The following is a 15,872-nucleotide window of genomic DNA, read 5'->3' as shown; positions in this document are numbered from 1 at the left end:
TAGAAGACTTGTCTATTAAAAAAATATATATGAAAGCTTTTGCATATCAATGTACAAATTTTTACAATGTACAATTTAGCTTTATAATTACATGAAGATATATCATGAATTCATGACAAATAATAAATTTTGAAATTTTTTAATAAATGTTGGCTTTATTCCGCTTTTGGGAAAAAATCACACTGATTTTTCAAATACCTTTTGATATTAAATATTTACAATGCTCTCGCTCATTATTGGAAGCTAAACACGCACAAACACAATTAATAAATGACTCTTGATAATTATGAAACTGAGTGCTCAAAATCCAGTATTTTTCATAGATGTATTAATACCCATTAATACTTTCTTATGTATTTGTATGGTAGTAGTTTTGTAGTTTTAGCTGTTTAATGTTTTGTTTCTGCATTTTTACCGCAGCTCTACATTTTTACTGCAAAACTACAAATTTGCACATCCGACATTGTTCTTCGGGACTTTGGATATACTAAAATCTTTTATCTTTAAAAAACAATTATTTTGTTAAAATATTATATGTACCCATTAGCGATACTTTGAAGAATATTCTCTTTGTCTTGTATCAGGAACCAAAATGAACATTTTAGTAATGGAGTGAAACAAACACCACTTTCCGATTGCTTTCAATTACATATTGACCTCTAAAGTTAAGGTAAGACAATATAATATCTTTAAGTTTTTGACCTACGAACGGTTCTCTAGCGTCATAAAATATAAATAGTATAATAATCAAAAACGGTAACAATATTATTAAATTTTGCATATCAATAACGTGAGATATTTATACTTAGCGGAATTTGTCTTCACTTCATTGTGATCGAAAAGATAAATGAACAAGACTTGATTTGTTAATGGCCTCAGCTACTTAATCAATAAATATTAATCAAACGTGAGAGACTGGTAGTGTTGTAACAGTATTTTTATGTTGTATGAATCCCTTTGTACTTTTATAAAAATAGTTGTATAATTTATTAACATACTAACTTGAGGGGGTAGTTGGCGATAGTCACCATTAAACCGTTATGTTTTTAAGATGGTCTTTTTCACTGTGGGTTTGTCAATTTTAATATTTAGGTTATTTTGTTTAATCAGAAGCACAGGTATTTAAATAATGATGTTATGTTGTAAGAAGCAAATTGAAGGTGTCAGTTGGTTGCACCTTGATGATGAGTTGGATGCAAACAACAATCTCCCATAGCCTTTTTGGTATCTCCAATTCCTTTATCTGCTGTTTAAATATTACTTCTGTAGGTTCTATACAGATGGAGCTAAACGCAAAAGTTTGATCACTTGTTAAGTTACAAAACCTTGAACGCGTTTTACCCAAAACTACAATTTTCATTGTGAGTTGTTATTGTATTCCGCTCCTCAATTATATTATTATTGGTTCTACTCATCAGAAAAATGTTTTATTTTTTAATAACAATATGTTGATATTATCATGTCAACGGACAATTTTATTTTAATAAAAGTGTGATTTTTAAACATTCCGAATATCATTACATAATATATATGTTTTTACGCTACTTCATAAACAAAATCCACGAGGTCAAATTATCCCCAATTTGGGAAGCGGGTATGGGTACCGCTGCCCCAGGAACCATTTATTGGATAACCAACACCTCTGCCATAGGTCATCCAAGTGGTTTGTTATGTTTGGTGACCAAGCTACGGGTTCATCAGGTGAGGTGTGTTCTGATCTTGACGGCGGAAGCGCCTGACAACCAGCTGTGTGGCGGGCCAGTTTGGGGAGGCCCTTTGACCCATCCAGCTTGTTTCTCTTGACCCATCGTCTTTCACTGCAGCGGGAGAGATGTATTTATATATCTGTCACTACTGGGCATACTGACCCCTAGATTCCTACCCACCCCTCATTCCTTTTTTCTTCCCAGAACTTCCTCTCTTTCCTTTCCTTAAAAAGACCCGTCACACAGTATCCCCAAAGATGACATCAGCCTTGAGAGAAGTTATTTTCCTCAGGGCCTCCTGTGTGGGGTTAGTGTAAACAAATTCCCAATGTATATTGTAAATACTTAGGTGGGATTGTGAGCAAGTACTCGGTCACCTACTTGTAAATACATACTTAGGTGGGATTGTGAGCAAGTACTCGGTCACCTACTTGTAAATACTTAGATGGGATTGTGAGCAAGTACTCGGTCACCTACTTGTAAATACTTAGATGGGATTGTGAGCAAGTACTCGGTCACCTACTTGTAAATACTTAGATGGGATTGTGAGCAAGTACTCGGTCACCTACTTGTAAATACTTAGATGGGATTGTGAGCAAGTACTCGGTCACCTACTTGTAAATACTTAGATGGGATTGTGAGCAAGTACTCGGTCACCTACTTGTGAATACTTGGGTGGGATTGTGAGCAAGTACTCGGTCACCTACTTGTAAATACTTGGGTGGGATTGTGAGCAAGTACTCGGTCACCTACTTGTAAATACTTAGATGGGATTGTGAGCAAGTACTCAGGCACCTACTTAAAAATATACATTTTTTGTTTACAATATGAATACCGCAACCCTGAAAAATAAAGTTTTTTCTCCCCCTAAGTTAGAACATTGCATTTATCGATACCTAATTTTAATCTAAAAGTAATTTCATAATACAACTCCCCATCGAACACCGATGCTTCACTTTGAAAGTCTATATATAAATGCTAAAAAGTTTTCTACAATACAAAACAGAGCACAAAGTTATTGCTCAAATCCCATGTTGTAATTTGTTATTTTATCGGCTAATAGCAAGCCTGAAAAGCATTGCGTACAAGCTGCTAAAAATGTAAACGAAAATTTTGTAGCAAAAGTGTTCGAAATTTGATTTGTGGCGTGTTTTGCTCGAAGGAAATCTAAGATTCTAAGGACGGGTTGTTTCGGAGAATTTGAACAATTCTTCAAATTTCAAAGTTAATTTTCAGGTTCTGTGAAAGATTTTTTCAAGTTCTGTTTTTATTTCAGTTCTGTCTAGCAACTACCCTATGCTGATATAATAACACAACTTGAATAAGACTTTCACAGAACCCGGAAATCAACATTTAAATTTGATGAATTGTTCAAATCCTCCGAAACAACCCGTCCTAAGATTGCCTCCTCGAAACTTTTTTCAATATTCCTATAGCTGACTAAATTGCTAATGAAAATGTCTGGGAGAGTCCCTATCTACAATATTTCTGAGTGCATCAATTTCCTGTTGAAAAAATGCTACAAATCACAAAGCTAGTTTAGTGAGCGTTGGAACTCGCTGGAAAATAAATTTGCTCCGTGCAGACCAACAAAAGTTAAAAGCAATCCATCTTTCGACTGCGAGATAATGCACGTTATTTTTGATAATTGTTTTCGTAAACCAATATTTTTGGTTTTGGTGTTAATTTTAAGATTCACACACCCTGTCTAGATAATACTGGGTTGATGATTGTACTTTTTAAGGAGGTTTATATTTTGACAATAAATCTACTGTTTTGGGATGCAATGTTTGTGTTATGCGAAAGGAGATTGTTGACCCAGAATTTTGGAATAACTGAATGTTCCCCATGTTTTTGAAAAAGATTTAGATTTATTGGAAAAGGACACAATTTGCGGTGTAATTGGTTTATTTAATTAGACAAGTTCATGGGAAATGTAAAAGAAAATCAAGTTAAAAATTCAATGTGCAAAGTATGTGAAATATATTCATGCTTCTCTTCTTGTACAATATTTCACCCCTTGTAACAATTATCGATAAAGAAGACAGTATCTGTTTAATCGACAGGGATCTAGTCTAGAATACCACATCAATAAATTTTTTATGTATGCACAGATCCGTCTTTACCCTATGGACCCGAGTTCTGGGCCCCGGAACACACGCCCATAGACAGGGCTGCCGAGAGGGTGGTATAAATCATCAGACCTGGGGTTTGTGAAGGGTTCCGAGCAATTGCAGCACTCACCTAATAATAATAAAGCACCCTTAAGAACATTTTGTCATGCAAACGATGCTATACAAAGCATCCAATTATTATTAAGCTAATTAAAAGGTTACTTGAAACATTGTTATCACAATAATATTGTTGTCATGCACGACTCCACTTTACATTTATGCAAGAAATAAATATGTAGTGTTGGCACAATCCGATAAGAGGATTTGTATTTGGGTTTATAAAGACTTCCGAGCAAGGGAGCTCACGCATATTGAGAGGGAAATTGGAACTACATGACTACTTAGAATAGAATAGACTGCTTGTACTCGGTTAAAGTCAGTACCGCAAATGAACTATCCCCAGTTCATAATCAAGCAAGAGCATTTATATCCCTAAATAAAGTTTTCTTGCCCCTCCTGAACATTTTTACAATTAATGGTTCTTCCTCGGTATTGGACTTATACCGACGATATATTGTTTTGTCCTCTGACCTAGAAAACTTTTCATCTGTGGCGCCTTTTCCGTGTCATTGTGAATGTAATAATTCATATTTCACTCACTTCACCCATAGATACCCCAATTTGAGATACCATGGGAAAACTTCCTATATCTTGGATTCAGAATAATTAAATTAGAACTGTTAATGAAACTCAGAATATGTAGTTCATAGAATTTAATTACACTCTAGATAATTTACATTAATCATTACAAGAATCGGATATAAACAAAAGTGAATTACGAAAACACAAACCATAAACTTTTATTATTTTTTAAAGAAAGACAAACATTCTCAGGTTATGAATAACCCGAGAATATTTGAAAAGATCCTATTACAATCATCACAAGCGGAAACCTCTGCATGTATAATGTGGTGGAGGAGTCTGCTAGCAGAGGAATTAAACCTACGACCCCTGGGTGGGAACCTGACGCAATTGTCAACTCAGCTACTAACTGGTCGATCTGCATTGTGGGCAGTGGTTATTGCCTTTTCTTGGCCTTGACAGCCTTGGGAGCGGGTTTAGCGGACCCGCCACCACCGCCACTGAAGAAGGAGGTAATCATCTCAGACATGTCCGGCATATCCTGCATCTTGGTGAAACTGCTAATTGATTCCATCTCCTTCTTAGTCTCTGGATCGCTCATCATCTTCGGTAAAACCATAATGAGGAGAAGAGGAAGAACCATCATTAAAACCATCGGGTTAAACAAGAAATCAGTCATTCTCCACTGCTCACGAACTTGAAAATACTTAAATCTCGAAAGAGCCTTCATCTTTAGAGGATACGGAACTTGAATGACAAGAGACGTCTGAATGTGATTCACCTTTCTTGCCCTGAATTTTCCCTTGGAATTGATTTCAACTCTCATGGGCTCATACACGAAATCTGGATGAATGACTTCGACAATATACGAGCCCGAGGGCACGTTACTGATTACAAATGATCCATCTTGCTTGAGGAATCCCAAGAATTCTCCTGCGTTCACCTGAACTTTGGTATCAGCTTGCCAATTGATTGGTTCAAACGTGTCAGGTGAGTAAACTCGCCCCTCAATAGTGTATCTACCATTATCTAGTTCTTCATCCACGGTTAGGTCACCGGCCCGGCCACTGGACACATATAATAACAACGATGACAATATGAAGAAAGTCTTCATTTTCGGTGAGGTTAGAAAGTAAATTATGAATACAGGCGCAGAACGAATGAATCGATTGTCAAAATAATAAATGTCATAGAGTCATAGATTTAAGAAAATATAACATATTTCCATAGAAGATAGAAGCATCCACGCCTAGTGATGAGCATAATCGAAACTGATCGAAAAACGTTGGAAATCGATGTTTCAGAATCCTAAACAGTAAAAGGGTTTACAGGCGAATTGATTCGATCCGCATTGGATTTGTTTGGATTGGTTGCCTACAATACAATGTGATTTGATTTTTTTAGTGGCGTTATAAATATCCTCATGAACGGACATTACCTTTTTAAAAACAAAATTATGCGACACCTCACAAGAGCGATCTTGTGTCTGCAGTAAAAAGGTGGGGGAACTTTGTCGCCACTCGGCTGGGCAGCATTGTGAGGCGGGTATGGGCTGTATGAAAGAATTTATAAATGCGGCTCTTGGAGGTCCGGAGTACATGAAAAAGGAAAATTAATTGTTTCATAAACCGTGAAAAAGCGCCGCAGGCGAAACAAGTTTTAGGTAGAAGCTCAAACCACAGACTCAATATTCCAACAATATTTAGGTGAAAATCCTAAAGTATAATCTTACGAAAATATTTTAGTTTTATAGTGTAGGGAGTGAAATATGAATTATTGCATCCACAAGGATAAGAAAGAAGCGCCGCAGGCGAAAATTGAAATTAATTATCAAATCAAGAAATTTTTTGAAAATCGAAGGGCAAACCAATAAATGATTTCGATTTAATTTTTTCGGAGAGTCCGTTGTCAGTATTATATTGTTAGCATTTTCTTAAACGGAAATATCTGTGTGTTGTTTAAAATGGAAACCTTTTAAACATATCAGCTTAACCGACTAGTAGCCGAATGGACAAATACGTGAGATTCCCTCCAATATTTTTTTCCGAGTCCTATATGTGTATCATTATGTCACCTAGCCGGGTCGCATATTTTATTTTCTGCCTTGAATGGGGGGCAGTACTGCTTTGAAACATGCACGGGGTTGTTATGCTAACTCGTGTTCAAACCAAGACGCAGTTGCATCCCCTTTTAAGACAAAGCCCAAACTAATAAATGCTTCCCATTTATATTTTTCGGAAAGTCAGTATTCCAACAAAACTTCAAAACCCATTAGTATATTCATAAAAGGAAACATTTAAGTATTGTTTAAAACTGAAACGAGTGTTCCGCTCGCGTCCGTCGAGTTTCACGTACGTGGAGTACGTGCACCGGTGCAGCGGGGATCAATGCTGCTAGTTCCTTAGAGCAAGCTCCATTAACACACCTACAGAACAGACTTAGGATGCCTACATTGCGTATGTGCATCAGAGATGGCGATGAATCGGTCTGTTAACAACGGATTGTCAATCAGACCGGCCGCCCTTTTTTGCATTCTTTTTTTTTTAAGGTTAGGTTTAGGTTTATCAAGTATTGTAAAGCTCCCGCTAGAGGTGACTCCCAAATTCAACTATTGGGCGTACTTGAGATTTGTATATGGTAAGCAGCTGGTCCCTATTGAAGAATCCGCTAGCCCTATTAAAAGACGCCCAGTTTAGTGGAAGCCATGTTTACTCGGGCTTCTATAGAGCCCCGATACTAAACTTGAGCTGGTCTGATATACTTACTCCGAGCATTTTAATGGGGAGGGTGCTTCCATCAAATTGTACCAGAGAGTCATTGACGACGTCTTTGCCGAAATAAGAGACGCTTGGGTGTTTGAGACGTTAAAACTGACCAGTAGGTCTAGCACAGTGAAATCGATAATACAATTTACGATACTTTTTGATTGACTCGGTTTAAATCTGTTATTGAAATCGTGTGGTCTATACGCCTGTTTATAATATACCACCGAGATATTCCATAATGTTGCCATAGAATCAATTTTAACAAAATATATTTGACGATTTTTCAGTATCATTTCTGTATCAGTCAGTTTATATTGTCAGGCAGGGGCGTATAACTCCCGCATGACCTTGTAACCCTGATGGGAGGAGTTATTCAATACCCAAATTCTTATAGACAAAGCTGTTGTGACTGAAAGCTCAGATCTCATTGGCTTAGAGCAAAAATTGTAGTTTGATCTCTCGCTCTCTACCGTAGCGACTTGTGTAACAGAAAGAGAAGCTAAGCATGCTTTATGCTCCGATAAAAATTAACGGTAATTTCCAAGACGCCATTTCTTAAGTTGAAAAGTCAGTTGATGTTTTTACGTAAATATTTTGAATTTTCTTTCACCCATCTAAAAATAATGTTACGTGCTAGAATTCTTCAAGGTGATAAATTAATGCCGTGTTGTGTTAAAGTGTGTTATCCGGTCTATCTCCACCAATTGAAAGAAGGACCCGAACCCGTTGTAAAATACAGGTACTAACCTCTCGTTCTTTGATACAATGTTCCTGATTTCTGAATGTACTTCATTGGCTAATAATTTAATTAATTTTCCTTTTCAGACCTATCCGTATTCCGACGCGATACAATACCACGTATTAGGATGCTAAAACTGCTAAAAAAGCCACGATTACATCATACAAGGTCATTTAAACCTCTCCAGAATTGCATCATGTAAGTATTCAGATTTAACCAGCATTTTCCATGATGTTTGCTGACGACAGAGCTGTGGAAATTATATGAAACCCTTGCAGGAGAATTTGAATAACTTCTAGTGCTGTGGCAATAATAATGAACACTTAAATTTGTTGAATGTGTATTTTGTGTATATATTCTTGTATTTTTGTGCAAGGTCAAATTAAATCCTATTAAGTTGTTGCAGTAAGACTGGGTTCGATTCCTAGTTGAGACCGTTACTTTTTATTTTTCTGTGTCTTGTTCTGTTTCATGTTTTGTTTAGATATATTAGTTTTATCTTCTACTTCAATGATAAATCAATGCTCAATGCATCGGTTGTACTGACCCTGTTTTGTATTACTGTCCATTGTCTTTTTGAAAATAAAAAGTATTTTTATGTGTGCATAGCTGTGGGTTTTTTTTATTTTCCTTTTCCTGCATTCCAATATTTTTATTTTTAAAATATAATTTTTGTGGGCTATTGAATGAACGATGTTCGCTGGGTGTAGTTATATTGTTTATGGTTACACTTTTTTTAAATGGCCTTGAGATTTATTTATGGTCCTTGATATATTTACCTGTCTGGACCAAACGACCGTTTTATCTGTGGTCGTCTGTGGTTAAGGGGGTGACAAAATGGCGCCATACAAAAAGCCCGAAGATATCGATCTAGAGAGTGGTTTATTTATGTTGTCAGGGTTGACAGTTTTTAGATGATTATGGTTTATGTTTATATATGATTCTTAGCATGGAGGTGAGTGGTTTATTTATGGCATATAGCAACTTGAAAATTATCTCTCTAGCGAACCTAAAAAGCAATTGATATTCCGGCCGGTATATAAGTCAGTCCGTATCCTCGATATACACGGCATTTCTCGCTCAAATTTAAGCGGGCTAAATCGGCCGCTCAAGCCTTTATGAGAAGCAGAAGAGCAGAAGAGCATTTTTAGACGCCGACGCGCGGGCAGTAAAACATGTAAAATTTGTGATTTACGTAAATAATATCATACTTCCATTAACCGATTTTTATGTAAATTGACTAGTTAGGTATTATGATAGGGATTTTAAGGGTTTTTCAGCAGTCAGTTCGTCATTATTTCACGAAGAGTGCACTGACTCCAGCAAAATAATTCCTATTTAAAATTGGTATCTTCGCATACAGTACCATGTTGATTGAAGTGAGGAACTTTATCAACAACCAACTCGTAAATTGAACCCACCTAAAAATAAATTGCTGTCGTTGACATTTTGAAAGATCATGATCTCGCGATGACAGCAAACAGCATAGATACACCATTGACGTAGACAGTAGTTTTTTTCACAAATAAAAAAGAAAAACTCTATTAAAATCATAGACGAGTAATATTGGTGGTAGGCTTACGACTTATATACGGTTTATGTTCCAGGCGGCGCTGAGCTCAACATTCCAACCAAGCCGACCTTAAAATCGACTGGTATACCTAGCCTATATTATATCAAACAATTTGATTAATCAGATTTGAGCGTAAATAAGTAATGGCATCAAATAATTTTTGACATTATACTATTTTACTCCACACCTGCGTGGGTGATCCGTTTCATACGAATTATTAACTCTTTATTAGGCTAATAAATAATAACGTATTCAAGTATTAATAGGACACGACACCTTGAAAAAATGTGTGTTCTCTCCTACTTAGTAAAAATCAAATATGATCAGTAAAAATGCAAACTTCGAAAATTATTTTAACAATGAAATCGACAATTTGTAGAAAAAATACCTATATTTAAGTTAGAAGGTGAACATAATTACAATATTTTTTTTACTGGAATTCCGTGTTCGGTGGCAAGGTTCAAAGAAATGGTCAATACATTTTCTACGACCCTTGGTTTTGTGGTAAAAAAATATAATTCAGCACATTAAAAACCTTTATTAACTGATAAAACAGTCTAGAGCTCTGTCATATAATAGTCGTTTCAATTTTAATGAAGACTAATATTTTTTGTACCTAAGCATATAAATAAAGAGGTCCTTATGAAAATTATTCCACTCAGGGCCTGTGTCATCTTTGGGTATGCTGTGTGGAGGGTCTTTTGAGGGAAGGAAAGAGTGGAAGTTCTGGAAAGGTAAAAGGCATGAGATGTGGGTAGACATCTGGGGGGTCAGTGTGTCCAGGAGTGACAGACGTATGAATCCATCCCTCCCACTCCGATGTTCCGAGAGAGTCCTGCTGGAGACGTCCAAAGGTCTCCCTCAACTAGTCTCTCGAGATTTGGTCTGACACGCAGCTAGTGGGCTGACACATCAGCCACCAAGACCCGGATAAACCCCACCGCATGAACCCGGGCACCCCTGCTAAGTCGCCAAACGTAGCGAATCACTCGTGACCCATGGCAGAGATGTTGGTTATCCAATAAATGGTTCCGGGGCGATGGTAACAATACACGGCTATCAAATTATACACAAAATAATTTATTTTGTTTATATATATTATTTTGATATTTATTGTTAAGAAGCTATCTTTTATTTAGAATTATAATTTTAACCTTCCTCATGATGTTACCCTAGTCGGCACAATAATAATAACACTAATTGAATGATTTATATCTAGCGCAGTTTTTGTGAAAAATCACACCAAGGGTGCAGTATAATATTTAAAAAAACAATTCTGAGTTACTTAAAAATACTGTACTCAATGATTCGTAAAGTAAATAATAATTTATACACTACAGTTGTGTTAAGGAAAGACATTTACTTTACATTTTTCTCGAGACATCTTTTTTTGAATGTCATCAATATTTTGAAAATTAATAATTATTATTAATCAGTGGGAACCGCTGATATATAGCAAGCGACCTTTTCTTATTCAAAATACTGCATAAACATATTGTTAATATACAAATATCAAATACTCACCTTCGATAACTCGGAGGGAACAAGCTTGAGTCAATAGTACTCCGCAGGAACATTTCCATATGAAACATTCTCACTAAAAGCCCAAGAGCCGAATACAGTCGAGTCATCCCGAACGCTTTGGTCCTCTTCTTCGTTAATTAAACATTTCCGCCTTTGTAAGTCGGGAATTTCCGCTCCCTCCGGGGGCTTCAGGAAATCCTGCAAAAAGGGACCCTAAAAAGATGAAAAATCACTGCCACTCAAAGATTCTCATCCTATTCTACTTCCAGGAACGGATTGGAAAACAAAATAGGCTCAAAACAAAAAAAAATAATGAGGTGAAAAAAAATTTATTTTGATATGTCGAAATACGTTCCCTGGATTTTACTGGAAGTATTTTGGGGCTCGAGACCAGAGGTGGCTGAGCTAAATTCAACAATGAGCTGCACTTGTGATTTGTACAGGGTCAGTAGTTATGTAGATACCTCCTATTAAAGTATCTACGGGCCATGTACAGTACGCCTAGCTTCTGAGAGGCCAACTTGACCTTGGCTCAGATGGATCCCCCGTGTCTGAAGTGGTCACTATTTATAAGAAATTTGTTTTTGTCACGACGTTTTTGCCATGACATTTGTTTTTTCATTCGTTAAATAATTATAAATATTGTAGGCATTTATTCAGTCATTTCTAGTTTTTATTTCAGTCCCACCTAAATTATCTAATAGAAATATGTTCGAAACAGACTCATACTTTACTTAAATAATGTAACCCAGATACCCCCACGAAAAAAAACCATGCTAAGAAATGAACATATTAAACATTGTATGAATGTTGCATAGTATAAGCCTTTTAATCTACAAAATATAACTTTTTTATATTGAATAAAATTAGACACACTGTTGATATAAAGCTGGTTATTGTGGTCAGGCGAGGAGGTTAAAATGGACTTACACACACGAACACAACATTTATAAAAACGTCACAAGTACACGAACTTTAAAAAAACACAATGAATTGTACACTAATAAGTCAACACTGAAAGCGGTAAGAGAAGCATAGGCCGGGAGAGCCATTTCCAGTTCAAGATGGCGGCCGTGTTGGATGCTGCTGTTCTATAGATCTGCTTTTTTATCCCGCTAGTTAACTTTTGTTGTCTTCTTAGTGTTAAAAAAAAAGAATATAACTTGTGGATGATTTATCCTTTATTAATTAATTTAAACAATACAACTTAAAATATGTAAGTACAATTTCAAAGGGAAACTATTAAGTGAACAATACGACAAGCAAGTGCTTGGATTCGATACACGGAATAGAGTCGTCTGGAAGCTGGAGTTGGGGTTTATATAGTCCATGCTGGTGCGGTGGAGTGGGGCGTCATCTTCCTATTTTCGGGCTGCGTGTCAAAGTGTCAATGTGTCATTCCGATAATGGGGTTATTGTACCAGTGCACGTGGAACACGTGGTCTTTCTTAAATCGATCCTTTGTTTTGGGATTGCTGCGCGTGTGGCCGCGTGTTGTTTTAAGTTCATCTAAATGTTCGTTTGTTTATTAATGGTCTTCTCCAAGTAGCCGTAGAAGGGTACGTGTTGGTATGTCGTTTCAGGGATTGTGATTAGAGTATATCGTCCCGGTGATTGTCCTTGTCCGGATGCAACTGCTATCCATAAACTATTAAGGTTTAATAGTTTATTTTAGGCGAGATGAAGTGCTGGTTGTAATGGGCGTGCTGCGATGTCTTCCTGTAGGTGAGGGTCGTCTTGGGTGGTTAACTCTCCCCCCCTAAAATTGAAACTCCTTCGCACTGTGAAGGGTTTATATCTTCTCCAAAGGATATATCCGATGGCCGTAATTATCAAGCAGCTGGTAAGTGTGATGTGTATAGTTCCTTCAAATCCCGTCGTGGTGGTAGGGATATCGAATTCTCTGCGTGGTTCTTGTATTTCATCTACATGTAGGATGGGTAGTTTTAGTACATGTAATTCTTCCTTTGAATATGTGATGAGTAATGTTTCTTGGTTAACGATTCTTCCCATAGTGAAGGTTTTGCCTTGTATACTGCACTCGTCATTTGTTACAAGTACAGATTTGGAAATTACTATATTTTGTTGGTGTTGAGGGCATTGTGCTTGTAATGCTGTTGGTTCGTTGCGAAACAGGTACATCATATTATCTCCAATGACATGTGTATATTCTTCTGGACATATAATCTGGCGTAGACTACAGTTTTGTTCGCTGTGGTTTTCCAGTACGGTAGTTGTGCAGTCATCAATAGAGTTGAGTTCCTTGTTGCATATGCTGAGGCTGTCTGTAATAACTTGGCACTTGTGTGCATTATACATCTGCTTTCCATCTCTCAATAATCGTCTCGGTAGGAGGTGGGGTTGGAAACATTTATTGTTAGTTTTGGAAATGATGGGAATTATTTCGTTATACATATAAACGGTGCGTTCTACTAAAGTTAGAGAGAGAATAAAGTGTAAAGTTTGTTTAACTTTAACGAATTTAACTTGCAAAAAGCGTTGAATAATATCAAAATCTTTAGAAGGTAGTTGTTCAGGATTTACATGTGAAATAGATTCCATAAATACCTTCGGTTTTATAATGCTAGGGTGGTACATTCCATGAGAGGCAAACGTGATAGCTTCCGTAATTCTAGTTATTAACTCGGTAATAGTTTCCGTCTGATAAATCAAATGTGTAATCAACAAGTCTGTTTTATCTTCATAATGGTCATGGCTCATTTGAGACCAAAGTACCAATTGATTATGTGAAATATTTTTTAGTTTGCCGTAATAATCCTCCAATGTTCTTGAACTCAACGAGATTCTCTTTTCATTTATATTTTGGTTAGTTTCAATTCGTTGCACTAATTTATCCAAATCATTATCATCTAAGTTTCCCGTAATTCCTTTAATTATTGAACCGAGTCCGTTTATTAGGCCTCTTTTATTCCTATTTATAACTAAATTATCAATTATCTGATTATTATGATCTATTAAATATTTCAAACGTTCTAATCCTACGTGTGGTAAGGTTACATTGTTACATTTTATAAGTTTATCGTAATTAATTCCTAGTTGTTGCGATTGTTCAATTAGTTTAGATAAATCTAGGGTATGAATGACGTGCCACTGTCCTTCGACGGCTCGTGCATTTCCCAGGGGCGCGACGATGAAGTGCTCATTGTCTGCTAATTGGCGGATCCGTAGCGCTTGCGTCATGGCCGTCAGCCTGAAACAATTTAACACTGTCTTTGTGAATTGTTGTTAGGCCTCTCAGACTTTTATATTCAAGTACATTATGTGGTAGTATTTTAGTAATAGTGAACGGTCCTTTAAATTTATTTTTATGTTTACCCCGTGCGGTAACCTTTATAAGTATCTGTTGTCCCACGGACATTTCTTGCTGCGTACGTGTTTTGTTTACTCGTTCGCGTGTTTTATTTTTTGTTTTATGCTGTAAATCATGTATCAATTTTTTGAGTTCTTTACATTGATTTGCGTGGTCGGCTACGTAGCTTTGGGTAATCACACCATTAGGTTGTGGTACTCTGTTCCCATGACAAAAGTGTACCTCGTTTGGTGTATGTTTAGTTACACCATGTATGTTATTATTATAAGCATTCAAGGCTAAATTAATTTGGGTTTCGGATGTTACGTTCGGTATTGCCGTGCGTATTAATCTCAATATTTCTGTCAGAGTGGAGTGAAAGCGTTCTATATCAGCTTTTGATTGTGAATGACCAGTAGTAGTCACATGTGTTTTAATATTGTACGTTTCTAATAACTCTCGTGTCGTAGTAGACGTGAACGTGGTTTCACGATCTAAATGTATTTCTTTCGGTATACCGATTAACGAAAATATTTTAACAAGTATTTCACATATGGCGACATTGTTGTCGACAGTGATTAAAGTACAAGATGCCCATTTAGAGAATCTATCTACAATGGTTAAGAATTTTTTGACGTCCGAAATGGTAAGTATCAATCTGCCATATTTCCATTGGACAATTGGGGGTAACGGTAGCCTCTAATGGGGCAGACTTTGGGTGTCTTTCGTATTTAGAGTTTTGACATATTATACATGTTTTTAAAAAATCTTTTATTTTGGTCCGCATGTTATTGAAATAGTGCGTCCGTTTTATTTTACTAAGTAAGGCATCTAGGCCCATATGACGTTGGTTCTCGATATGCGTCGAACGAATTACTTCTTTTTGTTCTTCTAAATTTATGGGTTCAATCTTAACATTTGTGAAACGTATTAATTTTAACGAGTTCTTATCAATATTTTTTCTATAGCATTCGCTTAAACACTCATATAGTCTATCATTATTTATAATTACTGCGTATTTATCCTTATCTAAACATGTTTTAATCAATTTTAAAAATACCGCTTCCGCATTTGCTAAAGGAATGCACCATACAAGGTCCGTACCTTTTTCTTTAGCTCTTAAACTATTCTTCTCAATATCGCTTAATTCGATAAAAATCCTATTCATACGCGGGGGTGGGTGTTCGTTACGAATTGGGATTCCACCCTCATGGTCATCCACATTGCTATGCACGGTGTCAGTGACACTCTGGGCACCCGAGGTGGCTTCTACTCGTAATGAATCGTGCTCCTCACCGTCCTCACTATAATGAATTTCGACCCTTGAAAGTGCGTCGGCTACATGATTATTACAACCTCGCTTATGTCTAATTGTATAATCATATTCTTGGAGTTTAAGTCTCCACCTAGTAAGTTTAGCATTGGGTTCTTTCAATTTGGTTAACCATACTAACGGTTGATGATCCGTTTCTATAATAAAATGTTTACCATAAATATAC

The 15,872-nt window shown here is 36.5% G+C and overlaps 1 protein-coding gene across 1 annotated transcript; it reads right to left on the bottom strand.

Moving 5' to 3' along the window:
* Window positions 1-4,584: 4,584 nt before the first annotated feature.
* On the bottom strand, window positions 4,585-5,672 carry EMC7 (ER membrane protein complex subunit 7). The gene has a single exon (XM_089638442.1). The coding sequence runs from the start codon at window positions 5,574-5,576 to the stop codon at window positions 4,899-4,901; it is 678 nt and encodes a 225-aa protein (XP_089494568.1). The 5' UTR covers window positions 5,577-5,672; the 3' UTR covers window positions 4,585-4,898.
* Between the last annotated feature and the right edge of the window lie 10,200 nt (window positions 5,673-15,872).

Source organism: Hesperophylax consimilis, chromosome 13, assembly GCF_061612785.1.
Source record: "Hesperophylax consimilis isolate HC1 chromosome 13, BYU_Hcon_1.0, whole genome shotgun sequence".
NCBI lineage: Eukaryota > Metazoa > Arthropoda > Insecta > Trichoptera > Limnephilidae > Hesperophylax > Hesperophylax consimilis.
This window is presented reverse-complemented; position numbering and strand designations above follow the sequence as displayed.